Below are 23,845 nucleotides of genomic sequence, written 5' to 3' on the forward strand. Positions count from 1 at the left end.
AGGAGAAGTTGAATTATCCACCTGGGCCCTGTCTTTAGAAACTTTTTCTTGTGCTCAAACAACTATTCCATTGTATGGGGCACTAGATGTCTCAGAAATATCTGTGGGTCAAAAAGGTTAGGGAGAAGGCAGATGGGGAGGGTTTTTTGGGAGGGGGTATTGAGGAGGTAGGGAAAGCTGGATGTGGCATGTTACTTCACATGGGGCACCTCAAAATCTAGGGTCAATTCACCTGTTAATATTTTTGATATTGTGGTGCTAAATCCTACCTTTTTCTGCAAAAATTCATAAGGGATTGAGTCAATTCAAAAATTGGCTTGATAAGTATAATTGGCTACAGTGTCTTAGTCAAATTCTGAACTACTATTGGCCAAAAAGGCAGTGCTGGGTTGCTCTGAAGCCTCCATCTGGCCCACAACAACTTACAGTCCTTTTCATCCTTAATGGTGCACCCCTCCCCCACCCATCTCCATCTATCAGAGGTGGCCAGCCAAAGGGATTGTGCGTGCTGTAATCCCCATGTGCTTTGGGAAGGTCTGAGAGGCACTCTGTCTCTTGGAGAGGCAGTGTTTCCTGGAGTTTCCTTTGGAGCTGTAAAAAGAACAAGGAGTACTTGTGGCACCTTAGAGACTAACAAATTTATACAAGTACTCCTATTTCTTTTTGCTGATACAGACGAACATGGCTACCACTCTGAAACCTTTGGAGCTGTGTGACTGCACTGCTCTTAATGTAGGACAGCACCAGGCTTGTGTGAATGTTATGCTCCGGGCACCAGAAGCCAAAAATTACAGCCTTTCAACAGGTGGCATAAAATTAACATTTTTTTCTGCAAAAATACATTCCATCTAACATTAGCAACAGCAAAGCTGTGAACTCACCTCTCCCTTATCCTAATCCTTCCAAAGAGGTGAATGCTCCAAAGCTGTCATGAGTATAAAATACTAACATTAATATGCACAAGCACAGTATTATTCTGTAAAGAATAAGTTTTAAATGCATTAAATGAGTTTAATTTATATCATGAATTTCTACACACAAGGAAGGAAAAGAGTAGGGTACGTAACCTCATATGTACACACTATACTATATACATATATTTGGATATATAGTAATAGTTTAATATGGAAAATACATGTCCTAGATGAGAGAATTCATTATATTACTCTTAGAACATAATATTCTGACTCATGTTTTAAAATTGCAACCTTAATTTTTTGTTTGTATGAATGTCGGCCACTATTCTGCTTAACTTAATTTACTAGGACTATTCACAGTACATAAAATTAAGCATGTACAATTTGCAGAATTGATGCCATAATTTATGATTATGTAAATTAGCTTGAGGCCTGAAAGAAATGTTACATTAATCTTTCGTTATCAGTATGATTTGAGCATTGGAATAGGTGTCTCAAGCTTTATTTTTAAAAACATCCTAAAAAGTAATGAAAGTTATCCTAAACAAGGAGAAACATTCTGATCAACTGAAAAGGCAAAAGAGTAAAAGGAACTTGTATCCAAGGATTTATATTTGTTTTTTATGTTAATGTGCTGAATTAAAAAAGGAAAAGTTCACCATTTATTGCTGATCTCTGCTACATGGCATGCATCATGGCATCTTATACAAAGACAGCTATTGTGTTTGCACACAGTCAGAGGGCAGGTTTTAGCCCTTCATTGCTGAAGTTCAGTAATCCAGTGTGGGTTCAAATATTGTTTTACAAGCTCTGGCTTTTGTAACTTGAGATTCAATGTTCTATTGTGCCTAGTCTACATTGAGATATCATTCCTAAATGGACCTTCAGCTGTCAGTTGTATTGATAGCCAGACCTGGGAATTCTAGTTTAAAAGACTTTATAAATATGGACTTACTTTATTGCAACATTCCACTGGTAGCTGGTGGTTCGCTCTTGCTCACAAACATTATTCTGTCATGAGCCAGTCCAGCATGCTGGACTATATAGTCATTGCTAAGCCATGTAGTCATGTGAAATGTGGTGGTGGCAGAGAATTTTAGATTCGGGCATAGGAACGCTGTATTTGTCAAGAAATAGTGTGCTACTTTGAAGAAATCCTCCTCACAATGAGGTATTCATTCTCCTGACTGTTTTTCAGAATCTTCCCTGTTAAGTGGACTGTAAACTACAGAATATATGGTGTAGAAAATTGTTTGGGAAAAAAAGATAAGCTTCTCCAAGTGTGCCATATAGAAGAGTTTTCTGCAAGATGGGTTTCTTAGCAAGAGTTCATCAGTTTACATTGGGATGGACTTTGCAGTGGAGAACAAAGAGAAAAAATAGAAGGCTAAGATATGAAGAAAGTTACACAGTACAGGAATCATTGTAGATTGAGGGGAGGGGAGGGATAGCTCAATGGTTTGAGCATTGGCCTGCTTAAACCCAGGGTTATGAGTTCAATTCTTGAGGGGGCCACGTAGGGATCAGGGTCAAAAATCAGTACTTGGACCTGCTAGTGAAGGAAGGGGGCTGAACTCAATAACCTTTCAGGGTCCCTTCCAGTTCTCTGAGAGAGGTATATCTCCATATATTAAATATCTAATTTTTTCCCCTTTACATCTGATGGTCTCCTGTCACTGATGTTTTGTTTTGTTTTGGAAGAGTTGGCCATCTCTGACAAGAGACATGAATCATGTCAACAAATTAATATTTTTGTTTTCCTACCTTGGACTATCCAAACCCCCCCCCCCAAAAAGTGTGCACACGCATGGCAGGTGGTGACCAGAGGGATGGGGGGAGAGGGGAGATATAAAATGGCATATTTCATTCTCCCATTACGCAAAATTGGTTGAAGGGAATTTTCTTAGCTTAAAAAAAATCATATTTGGTATCAGGAAATCAATGGAAATTTTTTTTTTATTCTGAAAGAACAATTATTTAAAAAAAGTTATGGCCAACTGGAAACAGGGTTTATAATTGTGCTGTATCCTTGATATAAACTCAGTATACAGTTCAGTATTGTGAATACTGTAATATTGGTCACATTACCTCCCAAACCAGTATTCTACCAAGAGATGTATCCCTTGGACAGATCTCAGCAGCTCTTATAATAGAATTACCTGCAGCTTTAAAGACAGGCATTGAGATCATCTAATCTGGCCTCCTTTATAACACAGGCCACAGAACTTCCCCAAAATAATTCCTTTAGAACCCACTTACAAATACATTTTGAGACCTATCAGACAGTTTTTAATCCATTTAACGTGTCAGGTTAACTTTGTGTCACTTTAGTTTGTTTAATCAAATTATTGTGTAGTACCAAGTCAAATGCCTTAGAGAAGTCTGTTACATCAAAACTATTACTTTTATCAACCAACCTTCTACTCTCATAAAAAAAAGTAACAGCTTAATTTGACAGGATCTATTTTCCATAAACCCATATGGATTGGCATTAATTATGTTACCCTCCTTTAATTCTTTATTAATCAAGTCCCCATATTAACTACTCCATTAATTTGGCTGGGATTGATTTCAAATTGACAGGCCTAAAATAATCTGAGTCACTGCATTTACTCTTTTTAAATATTGGCACAACATGGGCTTTCTTCTTCTGGAACTTCCCCAGTGTTCTAAGACTTTTTGAAAGTCAAGTTCTTTGAAAACTCTTGGATGGATATTAGCCACACCTGCTGATTTAAAAATGTCTAACTTTAATAGTTGCTGTTGTAACTCAGGATGATGATAATTTGGAATTGAAAGAGTGTTAGCTATATCATATGATGATGATATCATCTGTTTTTTCCCCAAACACAGAACAGAAATATTTATTATATATTTCTCCTTTATTATTGATAATCTTCCCTTTCCATCTAGTAATGGACCAATTAGGGTGACCAGATGTCCTGATTTTATAGGGTCAGTCCTGATTTTTGGGTCTTTTTCTTATATATACACTCCCCATCCCATCCCGATTTTTCACATTTGCTGTCTGGTCATCCTAGGACCAATACCATTGCTAGGATTCTTTTTGTTCTTAATATACTTAAACTCCTGAAGTTCCAGATGGGCATCAGTACAAGATTCAGCTCTGAGATAGCTTATAGTCTGCTGAAACTTCAGCATAACTTCCTGCAGCTCCTGCTTGTTTTCCCTGGAGGTCTCGCCTCCAAATATTGACCATGACCATCCCTGCTAATGAGAGAGCTTGTCAAATACACAGCTGCAACTATCAGTTACAGTATAAACAAGTATAATTGAACTTTTGCTGCAATTTATTCAGTAGTGCTTTGACACTAAATAAAATTAATAAAAAATTAATGATTTTTCATATTCATGCAGATAATCACATTTGAGAAAAATCACTATTATTCAAAATTGTTCACCAAATTGTTTTAGAAAAAAATTGATAGAAATGATTACTAAATTGAAAAAAAGTGTTCCATACGGTTTTGAAAAGGAACACATTTTCAAATGAAAATTAAATAAAAAAAATCAATTTAAAAAAATATATTTTTTCAGGTTTGTTTCCTCCCTCTTCATATTCTGTCACTAAAAAGTGTGAAAACAAAAGAGGAGGAGAAAGCGAGTGGGGAGGAGAAAGAAAAAAAATCCCACCCAAATTAATATTTTTTTTCGTTTTATTTTTGTCAACAACACACATTATGTTTCTGTTCACTTATTGGCTGAATGTAACTCTTGGTATCAGGTTTCTCTTACTAATAACAGCAGCAAGTTAATTTAAAATAATCTGTTTCTGCAAATATCCTTGCCAGTAAACTTCTTCACGAGAACTTTCACAAAAGAGGAGTAAACATAAATTCAACTTAGTCTTTTGCAGTATTTGGCACACCTGTAATATATATATAATTAAAGCAGACAAAACTGGTAAGTCTTCAGAGTTTCATAAGATTCTCAGAAACCAAACTATGCATAAAGAAATCTACATTTAGAAGTTTCACAAAGGTAGTTGAGATTCCAAACTAACAAAACATTCCCAATTATTCTCCTCTTCCCAAATTTACAGATGTCCTACTCAATAAAATAAGATTCAATATGTATTTCAAAAATCAAACTGAATGCAATAAAATGAACTAACCATTGTTGAATAATGAATTATAAAATGAAACATACTTTGTGCCTAAAATATGACATTGAGACAAACTGTTATAAAATATAGGAAAATACGTTCTATTTTAATTAAAATTAAATATCATAGGTTATAATGTATCAAATATAAAATGACAACATATGCATATGATAAATTCTCCTCAATTTACTGTCAAATCTGATTAATTCAATGGTGCTACACTGGATTTACATTAGCGTAACAGAGTGGCCCATACATTATAATTACATCTTATATGTGTAGCATCATATCCGTTGGCTTATTACTGTGTCTATTCTAGTTTTATAAGCAAGTTTTTGGATGACAGACTTTAGTGTCATCCAGATAGAGCAGAGGTACCTGGCTGGTCACATGGTACCTAAACAAAAGGTCATTGGTCTAGCCTAAAATGATGATGCTTCCACCTAGTTAATTGCATTAAAAGACAGTAAGTACATTAAAAGTCTTTCTTATAAAATGACACCTTGTAAACAATTGCCACAGTTGCCCCACAGTATTATACAACTTTAATGGGAAAGGAAGTGGTCCAAAAAAATAGTCTTGTAGTAAAATATGGTGAACACTATGGAAATGTGGGCAACCCCCCGAAATAGTCCTTTCCTCAGAACACACTTATTAGTGATATACTTTCTTTTTAGTTTCAACAGGAACCCATGAGGTGTTCTGTTCACATTTTTGAAAATTAATGTGTTACTAATAATTCTCAAAACTGAAGAGAAAATGTGTAATTAACTGTAGGCTATCCAGTGGATTGGATCCAAAATACACGTAAAACCATTAATAGGAAAAGAAAAGATGATGCTTCTGGCCCCCTCATTTCCTTCCAGAATGGAAACAGTGGTTGAAATTCTGTCCCCAGTGAAGTCAAATTGAGTTTTACCATTGACTTCAGTGGGGCCAGGATTTCACCTTCTATTTCCTCTTGCTCATCCATCCAGTGTCTGTCTGGTCACTGTTGCAGTCCAGGGGGAAGTTTACAACATTTCCCATCAGCAACTGAGATAAGCTTCTAGCAGGAACAAGGTGTATAGTTACAAATTATTCCTAACAATATTGGTCCACATAAACTAAAATGAACGTGAGCACAGAAGCAGAGCCCTAATGTTTAACTGTGAAGACTACTGAGGAATTGTATAGAACCTCAAATGCAATCTACTGCTAGAGTTACGCTTTTCACGGTCTCATTAGGTAAAAACAAGCTCTTTGTTATACAGTAGCATACATGGATAGCATATGAGAATTCTTTTTAAGAACTGTGGAATACAAGTCTTAATCTAACATCTGGGAGAATTTGACTGTTACACAGTTGTACACAATATTTTTTTCCTGGTGCTCATTAACAGTTTTATGAAAACCAAAGCCATTTAAGTGGGATAATCAGGGCAGCTGATTTCCACAGGATAAAACCTCAGGGAACAGCATTTTCCCCAGCAAATTGAATACACATTTTTTGCCTTAACCAGACAATTGTATTTGCAGAAGCCATGTTTTTTTCCCTCCTGGCCCTGCCAGTTACAACTGTGGGCATTAATATGGTTTTAAAACCTAAATTGTTCACAGCTTTTGCTCTTGGCTTGTCTCACACAATGGCAACTAGAAGAAATTATGTCTTTCTTGCTGATTATGTTAAAGTGTGTAAGAGTGCAGACTCCTGCAGTTTCTGTACCATACATTAAATTGACCTTGAGATGCCACAAAGTTAGTCCATTTTATCTAATAATTAAAGGCACTAAAAGTGTGAAGAAACTATGTTCTAATAAAGTGCGGTGTTAATATTGGAATAAAATTTGTTTGGATCACTGGTCAATGAGGATGAAAGTAAATCTATCCAACTGCATTTACTGTGCTCCAGAAGCTTCAGATACACTTATCTATGTCCAAAATTTCAGGATAACACCACCAACATCTAAGGTACCAAGGCTGCAAATAAAACTGTGTAGATTATAAGAGAAAGAAAAGTTCTTTTATCTTCAAATTGTGTTTTACTTGATTAAAAAAAACCCTCTAGTAACAAACACAAAGCCAAATGGAAAAAAGATTGTGGACATATTACAGTTATTTTTCCTGACTCTGCTCAGTCATCAGGTGAGAAGTCTGGAGTTTGTACATGTACAAATAGAACACTCTTGAACACTAGACACACTCTTCTTGCATAAGCCATGGTTAGCTGTCAGTTTCTCCATGGACATTTTCCATGTGCACTTTGAGGTAGTCGTTTCTTGTAAACTTCTTGTGGCAAAGCTGGCATTCAGCCATTGGACGATTGGGATTGTGAGTCAGCTTGTGTCGGATCAACATTTTCTTCAGGCTGAAGGATAAATCACAAACCTAAAGCAGGGAAAACATGACAAAAATAAAAAAATATTCAAAAAACCTGAACGTGTGTAAAACATTTTACTTATTTTAAATCAATGCAATGATACATGAACTTCTAGCATTATGTATTTGCAAAACTGAGAACATGAGCTAAGACTTTGGAAGATTAACTCCCTTTAAGTTATACTGCTCTGTTTCTTGTATCTTTGCCTTCTTAGGTTAACAGTTGGCAAGATGGGCAATTTTTTTTTTTTTTTTTTTTAAAACCACACTTCTGGAAGCATTGAGGAACTTGTTCATATGCATACTTGTACTGAAGTCAATGACTTCCTAGTTCTTCAAAAGAATTGCATTGAAGCTGACAGGACTGCTCATGTTGGGTGAAGTGCCCACATGTACATATTTGGAAAATTAGGCCCTAAATATATATGTCTTGCATATTGTGAATTCATAGAACAAGCCCAATCTAATAACTGAACAAAATGTTAGTTGACAAATTTAGCTTTTCTGCACACTGACTGTCAGATTGCAATTTCTTCCGAATTATTTATTTGCCTTCACTCAATGAATGTTAAACTCTTTGTAGAGCTCTTGTCATTTGAAATAAGAATTGTGTTAGTCATGATTGGTCATATCAGTCACATGGTACCATTTCCTTTTCTTCCCCTCAACCCTGCACAGCTTCTACAGAGTGGCTCTACACCCATTTCATGGTTTGGAAGAAGTGCAGAGGATTTCTCCTTCCCGCCTCCCTGTATATCTGCCAATCTTCCTGCCCAGATATTTGGGTTGGGCACTGGGAGCTGGATTTGAACCTAAAAATATACCAGTAGGGAATAATCCACTAAGTACCCTATTGCTCATTCAATGTTCCCTTAACTTAAGTTCTGATTCTGTAACCCTGTCTTATATTGAGGAGTAGTAGTATACAAGTGCATTAATGTCACTGCAACTAGTCAAGAAAAAAATACTCCTAAAAGTAAGTTACAGGATTTTTCCCATAGCCAGAAAACGAGGAAAAAAAAACCTCACTGCATGCCCTGACTGTGTTTGCTTGCCCAGAATTAAACTATAATGATTGATTAAATGCTTTTCATAGCACTTTGGAACGAAATTAGAATTACTGTAGGCATATCAAGAGGCAAGGTAGACGTAGGGCACTGAACTTTCAAGTGCTATGTATGTACTTTAAAAAAGGACTTTCACTGTTGGAAAACCTGAAACAAAAGAACATTGTTTTGTCAGCAATTTCTGTATTCTTTGTGCTACAGCTGTGAATGTCTGTCAGAAGATGATTGTTCTCCTCCATGAAATAACTTCGTGTGCATGGACATGAAGTAGAATCACAATGCTATGCTTATATTGGTGAAGAGGAAAAGTAACATGCTGAACGAAATGAAGGTGGCCACCAACATAAAGCTTCTTGTATATTTCTGTTAAAGGAACACTCAGTTAAAACATACACACTGGGGTCTGGACCTTATTGACGCATTTGGGCATGATTATCATAGAAATATTAAAAAATTATAATAGGAATAATAAACTCTCTACTGTATAGTTTTAAGAGTAATGTCTATAGAATCATATCTATACTTATTAAACTTCAGAGGACTTTTACATAAGGATGAAGTGAAAGGAGGAAAATAGAAATAGGGGGAGTGAAAGAACAAAGGGAATGGTAGTAGCTATTTAAAGAATGGAAATAGAGAAAAGGAAAGTTAACTGGCAATAAAATAGACAAAGACTGAGGAAATAATGTCAGACAGAGGAGAAAAGGAATGAATTAATACAAAGCAGAGGAACAGAGACATGGTAAGTTTTTATTTTAGTTTCATAAAAAGTTGTTGCAAAAACATTGTGCTGAAATACATATAGAGATAATCCAGGCCTTGATCTCAGAATAATGGTGGCCTAGAGTACATGAGCACACTTGCTATGCCATGGTACAAAAATGTCTCAGACAGACAAGGTCTTACAGTAAGCTCTCAATATTATTATTTGTATTGTAGTAGCCTGGGAGGGCGGGGGGGGGGGGGGGGGAGAACATCAGGGCATCAGTTGTTATGCGCTTCAAGTAGATGTTGAACAGTGTGGGTGAAAGAAGGCAGCTTTGCTGGACTCAAACAGTGGTGTGAAATCACTCTCCTATTGTGCCATTGACGAGAACTACACTGCTGGCCTTGGCATACAGTTGTTTAATGGTAAGAATAAGTTGACGACCAACATTGTATTTCTTCATGGTTGCCCAGAGAGCTTCGTGCCATACTCTGTCAAACGCCTTCTTGAAGTCAACAAAGACATGGTAGATGTCCTGCTAGTGTTGTAAGTACTTCTCACATAGAACACGAAGGTTGAAAATCTGTTCTGTGGTACTTCTTCCAGCACGAAAGCCAGCCTGTTCTTCAACTATGATATTTTCCACTTGTGGCTTTAATCTGTTCAATATGCCTTTCAACGTCACTTTGCTGGGATGGCTAATTAAGCTTATGGTCTAGTAATTTTGATACAATTGCAGATTACCGTTCTTTGGCAGAATGATGATTAGTGACTGTGTCCACGTAGAGGACCAGTCACTGGTCTGCCAGATCTTATTGCAGACCTTCCTGAGTACATCTATTACTATTTCTCCTCCGAAATGTCATCAGTTTGGCTGGGATGTTGTCAATACCTGTAGCCTTTCCATTCTTGAGTGATTTCATAGCTGTCTCCACTTCTTCATGTAGTACTGGAAAGTCATCCTCCTCTGTTGAATCTGGGCTGTCTAAGACACTAGGATCTCCATTTGTCTGGTGGTTGCATAATAACTGATGCCCAAGAAGATCACATATGCACAGTCACCATTGGGGGGGAGGGCGAACAATCTAAAATCTTCAGTTCTCTGATGTCACTGCCTGCCAGGCCATCAATGAAGATGACCTTGCCAACCTTGTGAAACAATTGGATGAAACCTCCGCAAAATATGGCATGGAAATCAGTGCAGAGAAAACCAAGCTGATGACAAACGTGATGCCATCAGCTCACATATTACTATCAGTGGACAAGAGCTGGAGACAGTGAAACAGTTCAAGTATTTGGGGGCAATCATCACTGATCAAGGATCCAAGGCAGAAATTCAGGCAAGAACTGCGCAAACAGCAGCAACCGTGACAAAACTAAAGCCAATCTGGAGGAATAAGACCATTTCCCTGGAATCCAAACCAACTGCTGCACACATTGGTCATCTCCATTTTTCTGTATGCGTGCGAGACACGGACCCTTATGGCAGAATTTGAACGGAAAATACAGGTAGTAGAGATGAGATTCTTCCATAAAATCCTGGGCATCTCCCATCACATCACTAATGAAGAGGTCCACAATATCATCATCCAATGCGCTGGGTCATATGAAGACCTCCTGACGACCATGAAGAAGCACAAGCTGAAATGGTATGGCCATGTAACAAGATCATCTGGCCTATCCAAGATCATCCTCCAAGGGACAGTACAGGGGAAGAGAAGAAGAGGTAGACAGAAGAAGAGATGGATTGAAAACATAAAAGAGTGGACAGGAACGGACTTTGCGGAGACTCAAGCACTAACACACAGTCATGGGGTGGAAACAATTGGTTGATTACTCATCAATGATGGTGCCCCAATGACCAATGTCGTTATGGGAGTGATGATGATGAGCCCGGGGGGAAGGGGGAAAAAGGGGGTTCCACCGTGCTAAGGTTTATGCCACCAGTTTGTATCCAAGCTGAACTGTTAAGTTCTGTCAACACCATTTTAAGGGGTATCGATTTTGCAAATCCATTTTCAGAAATTAATTCTTCTGTACGTAGGATAGCTTAATAGTTGTTTTGAAAGATTGCAGGTATATTTTCACATACTGACTTTCATCTTGGTACATTGGTATTTGTGTATGGACTTCTTAGGCGGTAACTTTTTTTTTTTTTTTAAGCATGTCCTTGGGGTGATTGAAGAGTGAAACTTGTTGCACTCTTGTAATAACAGCTGCAGTCCTGGGATCACAACATCCACCTTTCCTACAGGAAAGGAGTGTCTTATAAGTATGGGACCTTGGTAGTAGCAGTGGAATTCACTATCAAGAAAGGTGGAGTTTTAAAGCTGTAGTTGTGCTAACTAGTGCTGGTGCTGCATTTCAAATGGTGCGGCTCCCTTCTAACTCAATAAAACCAGTTCAATAGGTTTATATAAATAGGTTATTCTGACCTGGAATGTAATTGTTTTATGCCAATTAAGGAAAAGTCATAGGATGGTCATAGAGAAAAGGGCAATAGCCAAAGGCAATATTTTGTATGCAAAATAACTTATTTTTTCCAAACAACAAGAACAGTAAATATGCTGTTGCAATGGAGCAGTGTTAAATAGATGAGATGACGTAACAATGCTGACCTTTGAATAGCAAATGTGGTGATCAAGCAATTATCCTTTTACCCCAGGCAACAGGAGAACCGTATGACCCTCTGAAAATAAAAGTTACTTATAGAGGCCATTGCTCTGGTCTTATGTTGGTGCAGTGGCTTTCGCTGATCTCTTGCTCTCTCCTACACTCCCATACAACCCAGGAAGTAACCTTGTAGCTCTTAAGGCTTGAGTAAAGTTTGTCCAGCTGTGACCATCATGTTCCGCTCAAACACATGCACACACACAAATCCAAAAATGTCAAATGACAGCCAGGAAACCGACATTGTATATGCTCACACAGATATTACATACATATATTTGTATGCACACAAAACCTATATACTGTACAATAACCAATATGAATACCTCCTCCATGAATAAATGCAGTATGTCAAGTTCACCTTTGAGTAAGTAATTTCTAATGAATTCCCATTGTACAATGATGACAGCTTAACAATGGCAGATTGTCTGCCATAAGAGAAGGATAAACTGCTTACAGACACAGGTTATCCAATGTTAATTCCTCTTTATATTCAATAATGGCAATATCGCAAAATTCCATGCAAAAATAAAAAAGTGCATTACCAAGATTAAACCTTAGAATGAGGCCACAAAATGTAGCAGTGTTAAGAATAAGATTAGCCAGTCAGAAATATTGCTTTAAACTGCAAATGTAATTCACCTAAAATGAAATGCATCATTTCCTGATTATTACTATGTTTACATATTGTAAAAAATCACATTATGACAACAGAGCTTTCTGACGGTTTGAAAAGCAGTTCTGGAGTAGAAAAACACCATGGAATGCTGAAGGAAAAGGTTTCTGAACAAGGCTGATAAAGCTGACAATTTAATTGCCTAATCCAGCAAAGCACACAAGCACATGCTTAAGTAATAACTCCTAGCTCTTTTCATCAGTAGATCTCACAGTGCTTTACAAAGGGCAGCCATTTATATTACCATAGAGGGGCAAGATCATTCAGCGCGCAGTAGCAGAGCTAGAAATTGAATCCATGTCTCCAGAGTCCCAGACCACTGCTCTTTCCACTAGGCAATACTTCCTCCCATGTAATGCTGAATCAAGGCCTAGAACTCCAGAATAATTCCTCTATATTTTTACATTAAAACGCTTATTAAGGTTATATTAAGGACACATTATTTCATTTTCAGTGGTCATACGATGGGGTCTAGCATTACACGTTACAGGCTTTGCTTCAAGCCCTTAAACCGTTCTAATTATCTTCTTTTTGGAAAGGAACAGAGACCAGACAGTATAACAATCATTACTTGACTACATGATCCTTCTTGTGATGCTTTCTATGTAACTGTAAAATTGTTTTAAAGTGTTTGCTTTTCATCTCAATTTTGTAATTAATCTGTTACATTTTATTGATTTACAAAGTCCTACTATATGCTCACTTGAACATTGAATCTCATTACAATGATCAACGGTTTAGTGTGGAAGATGGTGATAGCCAACACACAAAGGTATGTTTAGGGTCAACTGAAAGAACAGTGTGAAGAGATTGTACCATACCGGAAATAAACCAGGATAGGCAATGCATGCCCTTTTTGCTCCTAGAGAAGCATCTGTTGCTTATAACAGCAACTATGGTTCATTTGTCTTTTTGATAAAAACATGCATATTTTCAGAGGACAGATATCATTTAAAACAATCTCAATTCCAGTTTAGTGCACTTTTTTTTGTAGATGATATGCTAAGATTTTCACTGTCGTATGTGGGAAGCTGATTTCCACTAATATTACTGAGATCTGTGCAGGATTCAACTTTGAACCGTTACCCTTATGAAGGTGAAGTAATTAAAACAAAAACCTTGACAATATTTTTGATGAAAAACTAAGCAGATTTCAAAATAAATATAATATACTAATCAAAAGTAGTGCATGGATTACTTTGACTCACTAAAGCCCAATACCATAACATCCATCACATTTGCTCCTAGAGAGAGGGAAAAAAAAAAAAAGGAGAAGCTGCTGTTTTTATTTCTGGTTCCAGAAGGCAAAGAATATTTACACCCAAGGAGCATTTTCAAAGGTAAAGGTGCATCAATTATTTCTGTTAGGGGCAAGTGAAGCCTTTTCATGAGGCCAATAAAAAAGCTTTACTTCAACAGATGAAATCTGATCTTGTTTAACCCTTTGGCACTAGAGGCATTTCCTGGTGCTAAATGCTAAAGTCGTTAGTATTAACGATGGCAAAGCTTGACACCTAGAATAAAGGGGTTATTTAAAAGGCACTGAATAGTCCTTATGACTGCTCTTGATACCAGGTAAGAAAAATCAATGATTCATTACAGGACTTTTTTTTTTTCTCAGTATGATCACATATACGCTTGAATTGGTAAATAGAACGGTCACTGAAAGAAACTAAATTTGTCGTACCTTAAAAGGATTCTTTACCGGCCTGATCACTGCAACTATTATAGCTCTATTGGACTACCCTCCTAAGTAAGAATTTGCCAGAACTGGCCCTATACGACATCTCAATCCTTATCCCTGCATACATGAAATCAGAGTGAAAAAAAGGACTCAATGAGCGTTTGTTACTCTCTCCTGGATGCTTTACTGCCTCTAAAACATATATCAAAAATAGGAGTCCAGAGAATAGCAGGAAGTATGATTAGTGACATGGAGAGTCTTCATGAGGACAGACTGAAAAAAAATGAGACCATTTAGCTCACAGATAAAGAAGAATAAGAGGGGACATGATAGATGTATATAAATAATGAATGATATAGAGTAAAATCATGCACTCCTATTAACCCTTTCCTATAACAAAAGGATGACAAGGGGACATTAAAGTGAATGGCAAGACATTTAAAACTGATCAAAGGATTTAAATGCATAATTAACCTGTGGAACTCATTGACTCAAGATGTCTTTGAGGTCAAGAGCTTCGTAGGAATTTTTTTTTTACCAGCTAATGAGAATATCTACTATTACCTTAGATAGGACTAAAAAAAAAAATCACAAATAATATAAATCTGCATGCTTCAGTGCATAAGCCAACTCGTAACTGATGGGAGTCAAGAAGAAACTTCTATGGGCAGATTATCCATTTTGGGAATTTTTACACCTTCCTTTAATGATTCTGGTACTAGACCGCATGTGAGACAAGACACTGCACTAGATTAACCCATGCTAGTGTTTGGTTTCTAGGTTCGTAACATCTTCAGCTGGGACTCCAATTGGAAGGAAAACTCTCTATCCACTCTAATTCTGCACTCGGTGGTAGATAACGATACGTAACTGAGTAATGTCTGAACCACTATAACGTGGAAGCTTCTGTGTGGGTAATACCATCTAAGGAAACGTAGCATCCACTAGCAGTGTGGAGCTGATAAGAGAACGTCAATGAAGAGTAATTTGGGTAGATGGGGCAGTAATTTATTTTTTAGAATACAGAGTGAAAAAATCTTATGGGAAAAGAAAGGAGATGGATGAGTACCCCCAAAAAACAACAACAAAACCCAAGCCCTTTAGAGTAAGCCTGTTTTGAATGGATTATGTTTTAGTTTACCTTTTTTTGTTTTTTTAAGCTAGAGAAGACACTATTCCCTCTGACTAATCAGGCAAATATAGGGGGCTGCTGGAGCATGACTGAATTTTTCCATTTTGCTTCTACCAACACATAGGTATGTAATACTCCAAAAAGGTTCCGCAAATAGATATTTTTAAAGGTGTGTGCAGGCCAAGCATATAATTATGGATGATGACATTAGCCTCAGCCACTATAGGAAAATTACACAGACACTGCAAGTTGGCTGAAAAAATTGAGAGGAAGTACAGCAATCTGAAAGCTGTAGAAAGCATTGACAATGACTCTAAATTAAGGAAATCCTATATAAACTGGAGTAGGATTGCTCCAACAGAATACTGTCTGAGCCAGTAAGAGGGATTAAATATCTGTAGATGTGTGCACTATTTGAGATGTTGCCATTAATGCAAATTGTGGTGTCCCAGAAAACATTTTTGCACTCAACATGAAACTGGGATTGATTCTAATGGGGTCATTTGGAAAACAATTGATCTTTCACTTGCTGGACTCACTTCTGTTTCTGTATATTTAATAATATCATACTATGGTTTCAAATTGGTTAGTGAACATCATGGCTCTTATAATTTTCCACAATTCTATAAGGATTTTGGCTTACAGAATAACAGTCTCATCCAGACCAAAATACACAGTCTTCTGAGCACACAAACCCCAGCAATTCCCACATGCTGACTCTGCACTGGGCCAGCACATACAAAGGGCAAGACCTGAGCAAATCAGGGCTACAAATGGAAGCAATCGTCACATCAGGGAGCTGAGGAGTGGCTATGGGTTAAAGTTCATGTAAATGAGCTCCTTATTTCTGGGTACCACAAATCCTCTCTCCACATTGGGTCTGTACAATCCCATAGGAGTTATCCTTACTTTAACCCTGAAATAACCCATATGCATTGCCCAGTCAAGGAGTTTAGGGTGAGAAACTCCCAACACCCACAGCACAACTTTTATTTAAAGCCCTGTGCTCATTGGTGGGGTGCTCCCCTACCCTGACCACTACTGAAAAATGGGATCAGGAGTTGGGAGTTCTCCTGTTCCTGACTGCTAGCCAGATCTGGTGAAGCCCTCAAACACTTATTGATACTGTTGGAGGGCTTCTTCCCTTTCTCCAACTCACTCACTGTTTGGGGCATGAAGGGGATCTTCAGCTTGATGGGGCCTAACTCATCTATTTTGGAGCTGTCAGACAGAGCGAGGCTCTGTCCCAAGCACCATCAGTGCCCAAGTTTATGGAAAGTCTATTTCAGGCATGGTAGTGGAAATCCTTTTAAATCAAGAAACAAAGTGTATTTATTTACAGATGAAAGGAAATCAGAAGTACTTTGTAAAGGTCAGATCAGACTCATCAGCAAACAGAGCCTTGTAACTGATGGCTTGTCGACACAGTGCTTTAGTCCACTCCAGAAGGGTGTAAATTCTAGTCTGCACTAGCATGTCACGCACTAACTGGCCCATGTGGACTGTGCAGGTGTGCACTCGAAGTTCCCTAGCATGCATTATGGTAGTAGTGTTTGAAATGGGACTATGTTAACATGCGCTAGAGAACTTTGAGTGCACACCAGTAGGCTCCACACAGGCCAGTTAGCACACAACACTCTAGTGCTCACTAGAATTTACACTCCTCTGGTGTGGACTAACACACCATGCAGAGAAGCTCTTAGGTGAGCTATCACACAGCTCACATATCTAGTTCTAAGTTGTCTGAAACTTGTTCACAAACTATTTGTTGAGCACTTTAGAATAAGGAATAAATTTGTAAAAGTCATGGTCTGTTTGTGAACTATTCATAAAAGGATAAAAAACACAGAAACAATGTTGTGTACTTTTTTAGAACCACTGAATAACAAATTTTATTCTGGCATTTAGTACTTCTGCCTAAAACCCTTCCAAAGGATATTCCAACCATTTAGATGACTATCAATTTTCAAAAGTTGAGCGATACAGTACTCTCATCGGCAAACTCCATGCACAGGGTCTCTACACCATTTATGAGATGGGACGTTACAGATCGCAAAGCACATGCTAGTGATATATTATAAAAATATATAACTGCATTCCAGCCATTACCCAAGACGCACAACTTTTAGAGATCATTTAACAAGGTGACCATGTGCCAAAGTACTACAGTTTCAATTCGGATTTTGATTAGCAGAAACTGGAAATTCTGAATTTGCACTTGTTATTCAGCAACATTACAACCATTATATGGAAAATATATATTACAGACATTCAGATTCTACTGTAATATAGTAAATGATATTCCCATCCAGGCTAATCTCCAGCTATTAACTTGTCAAGGTCTTATAAATGAACAAAAGGTATGCCTCAAATGGTAATGAATTTGCACTGCACAACATCCAAATTACATTAAGAATGGTGCAAACAACTCTTTAGGGATATAAGCCATAAAAAATGTGTGCAGTGATGCTCTTGGAAACACAAGAGGCTACATAAAATTACTTCAATGAGCTCATTAGTTAAGCAATCAAAGACCATAAAACAGTGTAAGTTTATGCTATTGCACGTAACTGTAAAGTGAAAATACATATAGGCCAATACTCTTATGGAAAATAAAGTCTGACTCCTGGGTTGAATTCAAGAGAAAAAGGGAAAGCTCAACTCACATCACACTGGAACGGTTTCTCTCCAGTATGGGTCCTCATGTGCTCATCCAGGCCTCGCTTCTGACTGAAAGCCTTGTTGCACTCAGAGCACTGGTATGGCTTTTCCTGTATGCAATGACAACAGTGAGTGAAAGTGAGTTTACACAGAGCACAAGGCATTAAGTGAGTGGAATTCCATGCTGGATGGTGCAAGTTTTATATTCTCTCTAAGGGATTGCAGTCAGTGAAAACAACAGAAAATGAGTTTCAAATGATTAAGTGAAAGCTGGGAAAGCTGTGGCCTGACAGTTTCCACTTCAACACCCATTATGAATTAATTATCTGTTTTAGTCTTTCAAACACAGCAGTTTTGGGGGTCTGTTTTTCATAATGTAGAAGGTACAAAAACAAAATCCCAATGTACTTTCCTTTCCTCTCTATGAAAAGTTAAAGCATAAAGACAAGTGAGTTATCTATTAGACTCTCAGGATTTCCATCCACATTTTTCTGGGGAGTAGACAGTGAAAAACAAAATAAAATACATCTCTTAAAAAGTTGGTGACAGAAGGCTAATCACTTATTCATCACAAGATCTCCCAATGAAATACAGAATCACCAACTCATCTGTATTTTCACTGGAACTATTGATTAGTGGCTACTTTAGCCCACGATTATTTGTAACAGTTGCAATAATCTAACTGGAATAAATCATTTAAAGAACATATCAAGAACTGCTTATATAGTGATTTTCTTCTTCAAAGCCCTTTACAACCTTCCCAAACTTAACTTAATCGAAGACCTTATATGGGAAGACATAAATCCTTCTTCATTAACAATAATCCAAAGGCATAACAGAAAAAATAAGTGACTGAATGAATAAAAATGGCGCTGCACTTACAGTCAATGGTCATTTTTAACGCTTTAAATACACAAAGGGCCTTTCAAAGTCAAATTACTGCTAGTCATTCACTTTCATGTGAGGTTTTTGTAGGGCCCAACATTTCATATTGTTTCAATTTCAAAATTTGTGGATTATTTGAGAAAACAAAACTATCAGATTTTATTTTCTGAATTAAAACAATAATAAAGTAAGTAAATGATAAAACATCAATAAGTGGGAAGTGAATACAAATTCTATGCTCCCAGTACTTCTGTTAGTCTCAAAGGTGCCACAGGACCCTCTGTTGCTTTTTACAGATTCAGACTAACACGGCTACCCCTCTGATACTTGACAAATTCTGTGTAACCCAGTAATATGAAGTCACTGTTGTGACTTCATAGCTGAAGTTGTGCGATATGCAGAGTGGCATTTAAGGAGTAGGGAAAGTCACTTAGGGCTTGTCTATACTTACGCGCTGGTTCGGCAGCTGGCAATTGAACTTCTGGGTTCGATTTATCGCGTCTTGTCTGGACGCGATAAATCGAACCCAGAAGTGCTCCCCGTCGACTCCGGTAATCCTGCTCGCCACGAGGAGTACGCAGAGTCGACGGGGGAGCCTGCCTGCCGCGTCTGGACCACGGTAAGTTCGACCTAAGGTACATCGACTTCAGCTACGTTATTCACGTAGCTGAAGTTGCGTACCTTAGTTCGAATTGGGGGGTTAGTGTAGACCAGGCCTTAAACACTAAAGTGTTCAGTCTCTGACAAACTCAAAGTTTGACTGGGGACACTTTCTAGGCCTCATTCATCGCGCTGTTACTCCAGTTGTACTGTTCCACAGAAATCAGTGGCAGAAAACTATTGTAATGGGGTAGAGAATCAGGCCTTCTATATTAAGAGATTGGGGGTGACATTTTGTTCCCATTGAAATCAATGGGAGTTTTGCTATTGAGTTCTGTAGGAGTAGAATTTCACCCTATTTGGTTTAAGTGAGTCATTTCTGGAAAGTTACCAAGGTATTTTATGTGTCTCTTGGTTTATCTTTTGTTTGTACTTAAACAGCTATGTTACAATGACCCATCTACACTACAACTGTAACAGAATCAAGAGATCTCATTACAACATGGTTGTTACACAAGCATCCAGAGTGACTGCTCTGCCTACCGTCCCTCTGTGCAGCTGCTGTTTAAGGTTAAAAGAGATATGGAGAATTTGTGCTGGCCCACAACATCAAGCACGGAATTTGTCCTTAAAGAGCATTGAAGAAACATGTTAAAGACCTGTCACTTTAAACGTTTAAATAGCCTAGTGAGAGAAGGTAGAGTAGTTCTGACATAAGCCTGTTCTGCAATTCTTTTTTGTCCCCTGAGAATCATCTGTGGTTAAAATGCATTGTTTTGGAAGAACAACAAGAATTCGGTGACAATTTGAAAACTATGTAATGAATCTTTGCCTCTTTTTAAAAACAACTCCAAAAAATCAGAGTGTAGTATTGGTAATTAATTAAAAAATAGAGATCATCAAAATATATCCAATGGACACATTTTTTCCTGAAATAAAATGGCAAATTCCTCACATTTTCTCAATCCTTTATCATGCAGTCTTGCAGCGTCTCTGGAGCTTACGGTCTTTGCGCATGCGTGCACAAACAAACACATCTGTTCTCCCCGCCAAAAAACCAAAACAATACACAGACTTAAATAGACATCTTCCCTCACATCAATACACAGACCTAAATAGACATCTTCCCTCACATAAGTACACTGAGATAAATGTATATTTATATAGCACATGGCATTTATTTAGGAACTTACACTGAATTTTAAAACTAAGTACAACTATTTAAAAAGTAAATGGGGTCCAGGAGAATAAATCAGCCTGCTTAGCAGTCTGTATGTGTGCCCAGAGGGAGTGTGAAACTACTAATGCTATAAGTAATAGAAGTGTCTGTGCAATTCAGAGAGATTTAGATAATGTTTCTGTCCAAATATTTTCCAGAGTGGAGAATGTAATTCCTGTTACTGACAGCTAAGGAGGAGAAAGTGTTGTAGAGTTTGGTTTAACAAATCATACAGCATTAGTTCATTTTGGGAGATACACTCAGACCCAGGGAAGTGAGGGGAAGAATCAATCCTCCCAGCTTAGGTGATGGAGTCACAGGGGTACTGAAGCCCCTCCAGCTGTTGAATCCCTACCTCTAGTATGCAGGGAATAGATGGCTTATTTGTATAGTGTATTCCTGCCAGGTGCTGAGCAGTCTGGCCCCAACCACCAAAAAAACAGAGCACATGCTAAACTTCAAGCATGTAACAAGTTTTACACTAACTGAGAAATATTTCTCCAGGATTTTAATATTCAATGCACATACATTGAGAGAGAAAACAAATCACAATGTGGTATACAGCACAAATCCGGTTAGTAGCTCAGTCTGTGCAACCAGTGACTAGATTCTGACGGATATGTGCGCTGTGCAGGATACTGCTTTCACACATAGTTTATATGGTTTGTGGCTTTTTAAAATCATTATCTTACTTTTGTGGCTTGCATGATTTTTCAACATACAAGAAAACATACCCATTTCCTCACAAACAATGAACTTTAAAAAAAAAATGTGTGTCCAGTCCTGAAGCTCTTACGTCAATGGGAATTTTGCCGGACTGAGTAGAGACTTCACAGACGAGGTCCTGTAATTTTGGGGGAAGCTTATGGATAAACCATATGAAAAGCAGGTTTCCATAACACGCCCTTAATTGGTTTTGCATTGTGGTTAATGGAAACCACATTTTCTGTAAACTCTCTGAAAATGAATTCTTCCATAGAAAACTCAAAATAAAACACAATAAATAGTCTATACATCTGTGTGGCCTATAAATACTCCATGGCAATCACTGATTCCTTAGTGTAAATTCTACCTGCTTTACTTGTTGCCTCTCTGTCCATGCAGGAAACCTACCTAGTTCCCAGTCAGTGGAGTGTTGATGCCATCACAGCTTCTCCTGCCCATTTTACAAGTGCTCAAGGGTGATAGGAGTGGCTGGGCTGTTTGGGGGAGAAAAGGGCAAGAACTTCTCTAAGAAATTAGGGCTCCACACCCAGGGGACATAGCAATGGGATGAACCCACAGCCATAAGGAGCTTTCTGTTTACTCTTTTTCTATTATATTAATTTACTTAGGCTCTTATTCATATTACCCCTTGAGAAGACCTGGCTGACTGCAGAGGAGCCACCTTGCACTCTTTTATGCATATATGTAATTCACATATGTAGTATGGGAAACATACTAGAGATATCACAATTCTAATCTTCTTACTTAGTTAGATCAGTTTTAAATCAGTATAAATCCACTGACTTTAGGAGACTTACTCCTGCTTTACACAAGCCCCTGTACTTCTCTCTCCACTCAGTTCCCTATCTTCCACATATACCCCTTTTATAGTGACATCAGTGGGGTTGCATGTGTAAATCAGGATAGAATTGTAGCCTTTAATTTCTCTGCAAAGGAGAAAACGGTTACCTACCTTTCGTAGCTGTTGTTCTTCGAGATGTGTTGCTCATGTCCATTCCATTCTAGGTGTGCACACGCCCACGTGCACAGCTGTCGGAGACTCTTGCCTTAGCAGTAACCGTAGGGTCAGCCATGGCGCCCCCTTGGCTCATGCACTGGTATATCAGGTGCTGCTGACCCTATGGCCCTCTCAGTTCCTTCTTGCCGGCAACTCCGACAGAGGGACAGGAAGGCGGGTAATGGAATGGACATGAGCAACACATCTCGAAGCACAAACAGTTATGAAGGATAGCTATCCATTTTTTCTTTTTTGAGTGCTTGCTGATGTCGATTCCATTCTGGGTGACTCACAAACATTATCCCTGGAGGTGGGCTCTGAGTTCACAGATGTGCAGCTTGTAATACTGCTCTACTGAAGCCAGCATTGTCTTGGGCTTACTGGGTAAGCACATAGTGAGATGTGAACGTATGAATGGACAACCAGGTGGCTGCCCTGCAGATATCCAGAACTGGGACATGGGCCAGGAAGGCTGCCAATGAGGCTTGTGCTTTAGTTGAGCAGGCAGTTACAATCGTCGGTGGAGATACCTTCGCCTGATTATAGCAAAAATGGATGCAGACGGTGATCCAAGATGAGATTCTCTGGGTGGACACGGTAAGTGCCCTAATCTTGGAGACCCTTCAGGAAAAGATGGGGCGGATCCAGGGAGTTGACTGGGGCAGCGCTCTAGAGTGTGCCCTCAAAATGCCCTCTTCTGGCCACCGTGGTGTTTCACTGGACCACGCTGCACAGATGAATGGGAGGAGAAAGGGCAGCAGCGACTAAAACTAGTGTCCCTTCTCCTTTTAAATCCCTGCCAAGGCTGCCATGGTCTTGGTGGTGGGGGCAGCCGGAATTGTTTCCTTGCTGACTGATGCGTATTTAACCCTAGGGAATGGAGGGTAGCCCGAGTGTCCTTCAGACCATGCAGCCTTGTGTCCGTTTGTTCTGCCAACGGCTCAACTCCGTCGAACGGGAGATCTTGTATTGAGGACTGCATCTCCTGGGATAGGCCTGTGGTCTGAAGCCAGGCACTGCGCCTCATGATCACAGCCAAGCCAACCACACTGGCGACATCCCAGGCCATCTGGAGCAAGTACGAAGCCGCTGCGGTACCCTCACCAACAAGGGTCCAAACTCTTGGGCCACCTGCAGGGGCATGAAGTCCTTAAACTTACGGAGGGAGTCCTACAGGTTAAAATTATATTGCCACAAAAGAGCCTGGTGGTTCGCGACTCAGAACTGGAGACTGGACATGGAATAAATTTTCCTCCCAAAAAGGTCTGGTCTCTTGGCCTCCTAATTTTTGGGGATGGAACTAGAATGCCCTTGCTTGTCCTTCTCATTGGCCACCGACACAACCAACGACCCCAGGGGATGGGTCAGCGTATAAGTATTTGAAACCCCTGGGGGGGACGAAATACATTTTATCAGCCCTC

At 38.7% G+C, this 23,845-nt stretch overlaps 1 protein-coding gene across 6 annotated transcripts in view; it reads right to left on the minus strand.

Moving 5' to 3' along the window:
• Positions 1 to 4,576: 4,576 nt before the first annotated feature.
• Positions 4,577 to 23,845, minus strand: part of PRDM5 (PR/SET domain 5) — a 140,610-nt gene continuing 121,341 nt past the window's right edge. For all 6 annotated transcript variants that reach the window (XM_054031058.1, XM_054031061.1, XM_054031062.1 and 3 more), the window contains 2 exons: positions 18,003 to 18,107; positions 4,577 to 7,410 (listed from right to left, as the gene is read on the minus strand). In XM_054031058.1, the coding sequence (XP_053887033.1) occupies positions 7,246 to 7,410; positions 18,003 to 18,107 (270 nt within the window). In that variant the 3' untranslated portion in view covers positions 4,577 to 7,245. The remainder of the gene's footprint in view (positions 7,411 to 18,002; positions 18,108 to 23,845) is intronic.

The sequence above is a fragment of the Malaclemys terrapin genome, chromosome 5 (genome assembly GCF_027887155.1).
Source record: "Malaclemys terrapin pileata isolate rMalTer1 chromosome 5, rMalTer1.hap1, whole genome shotgun sequence".
Taxonomy (NCBI): Eukaryota; Metazoa; Chordata; order Testudines; family Emydidae; genus Malaclemys; species Malaclemys terrapin.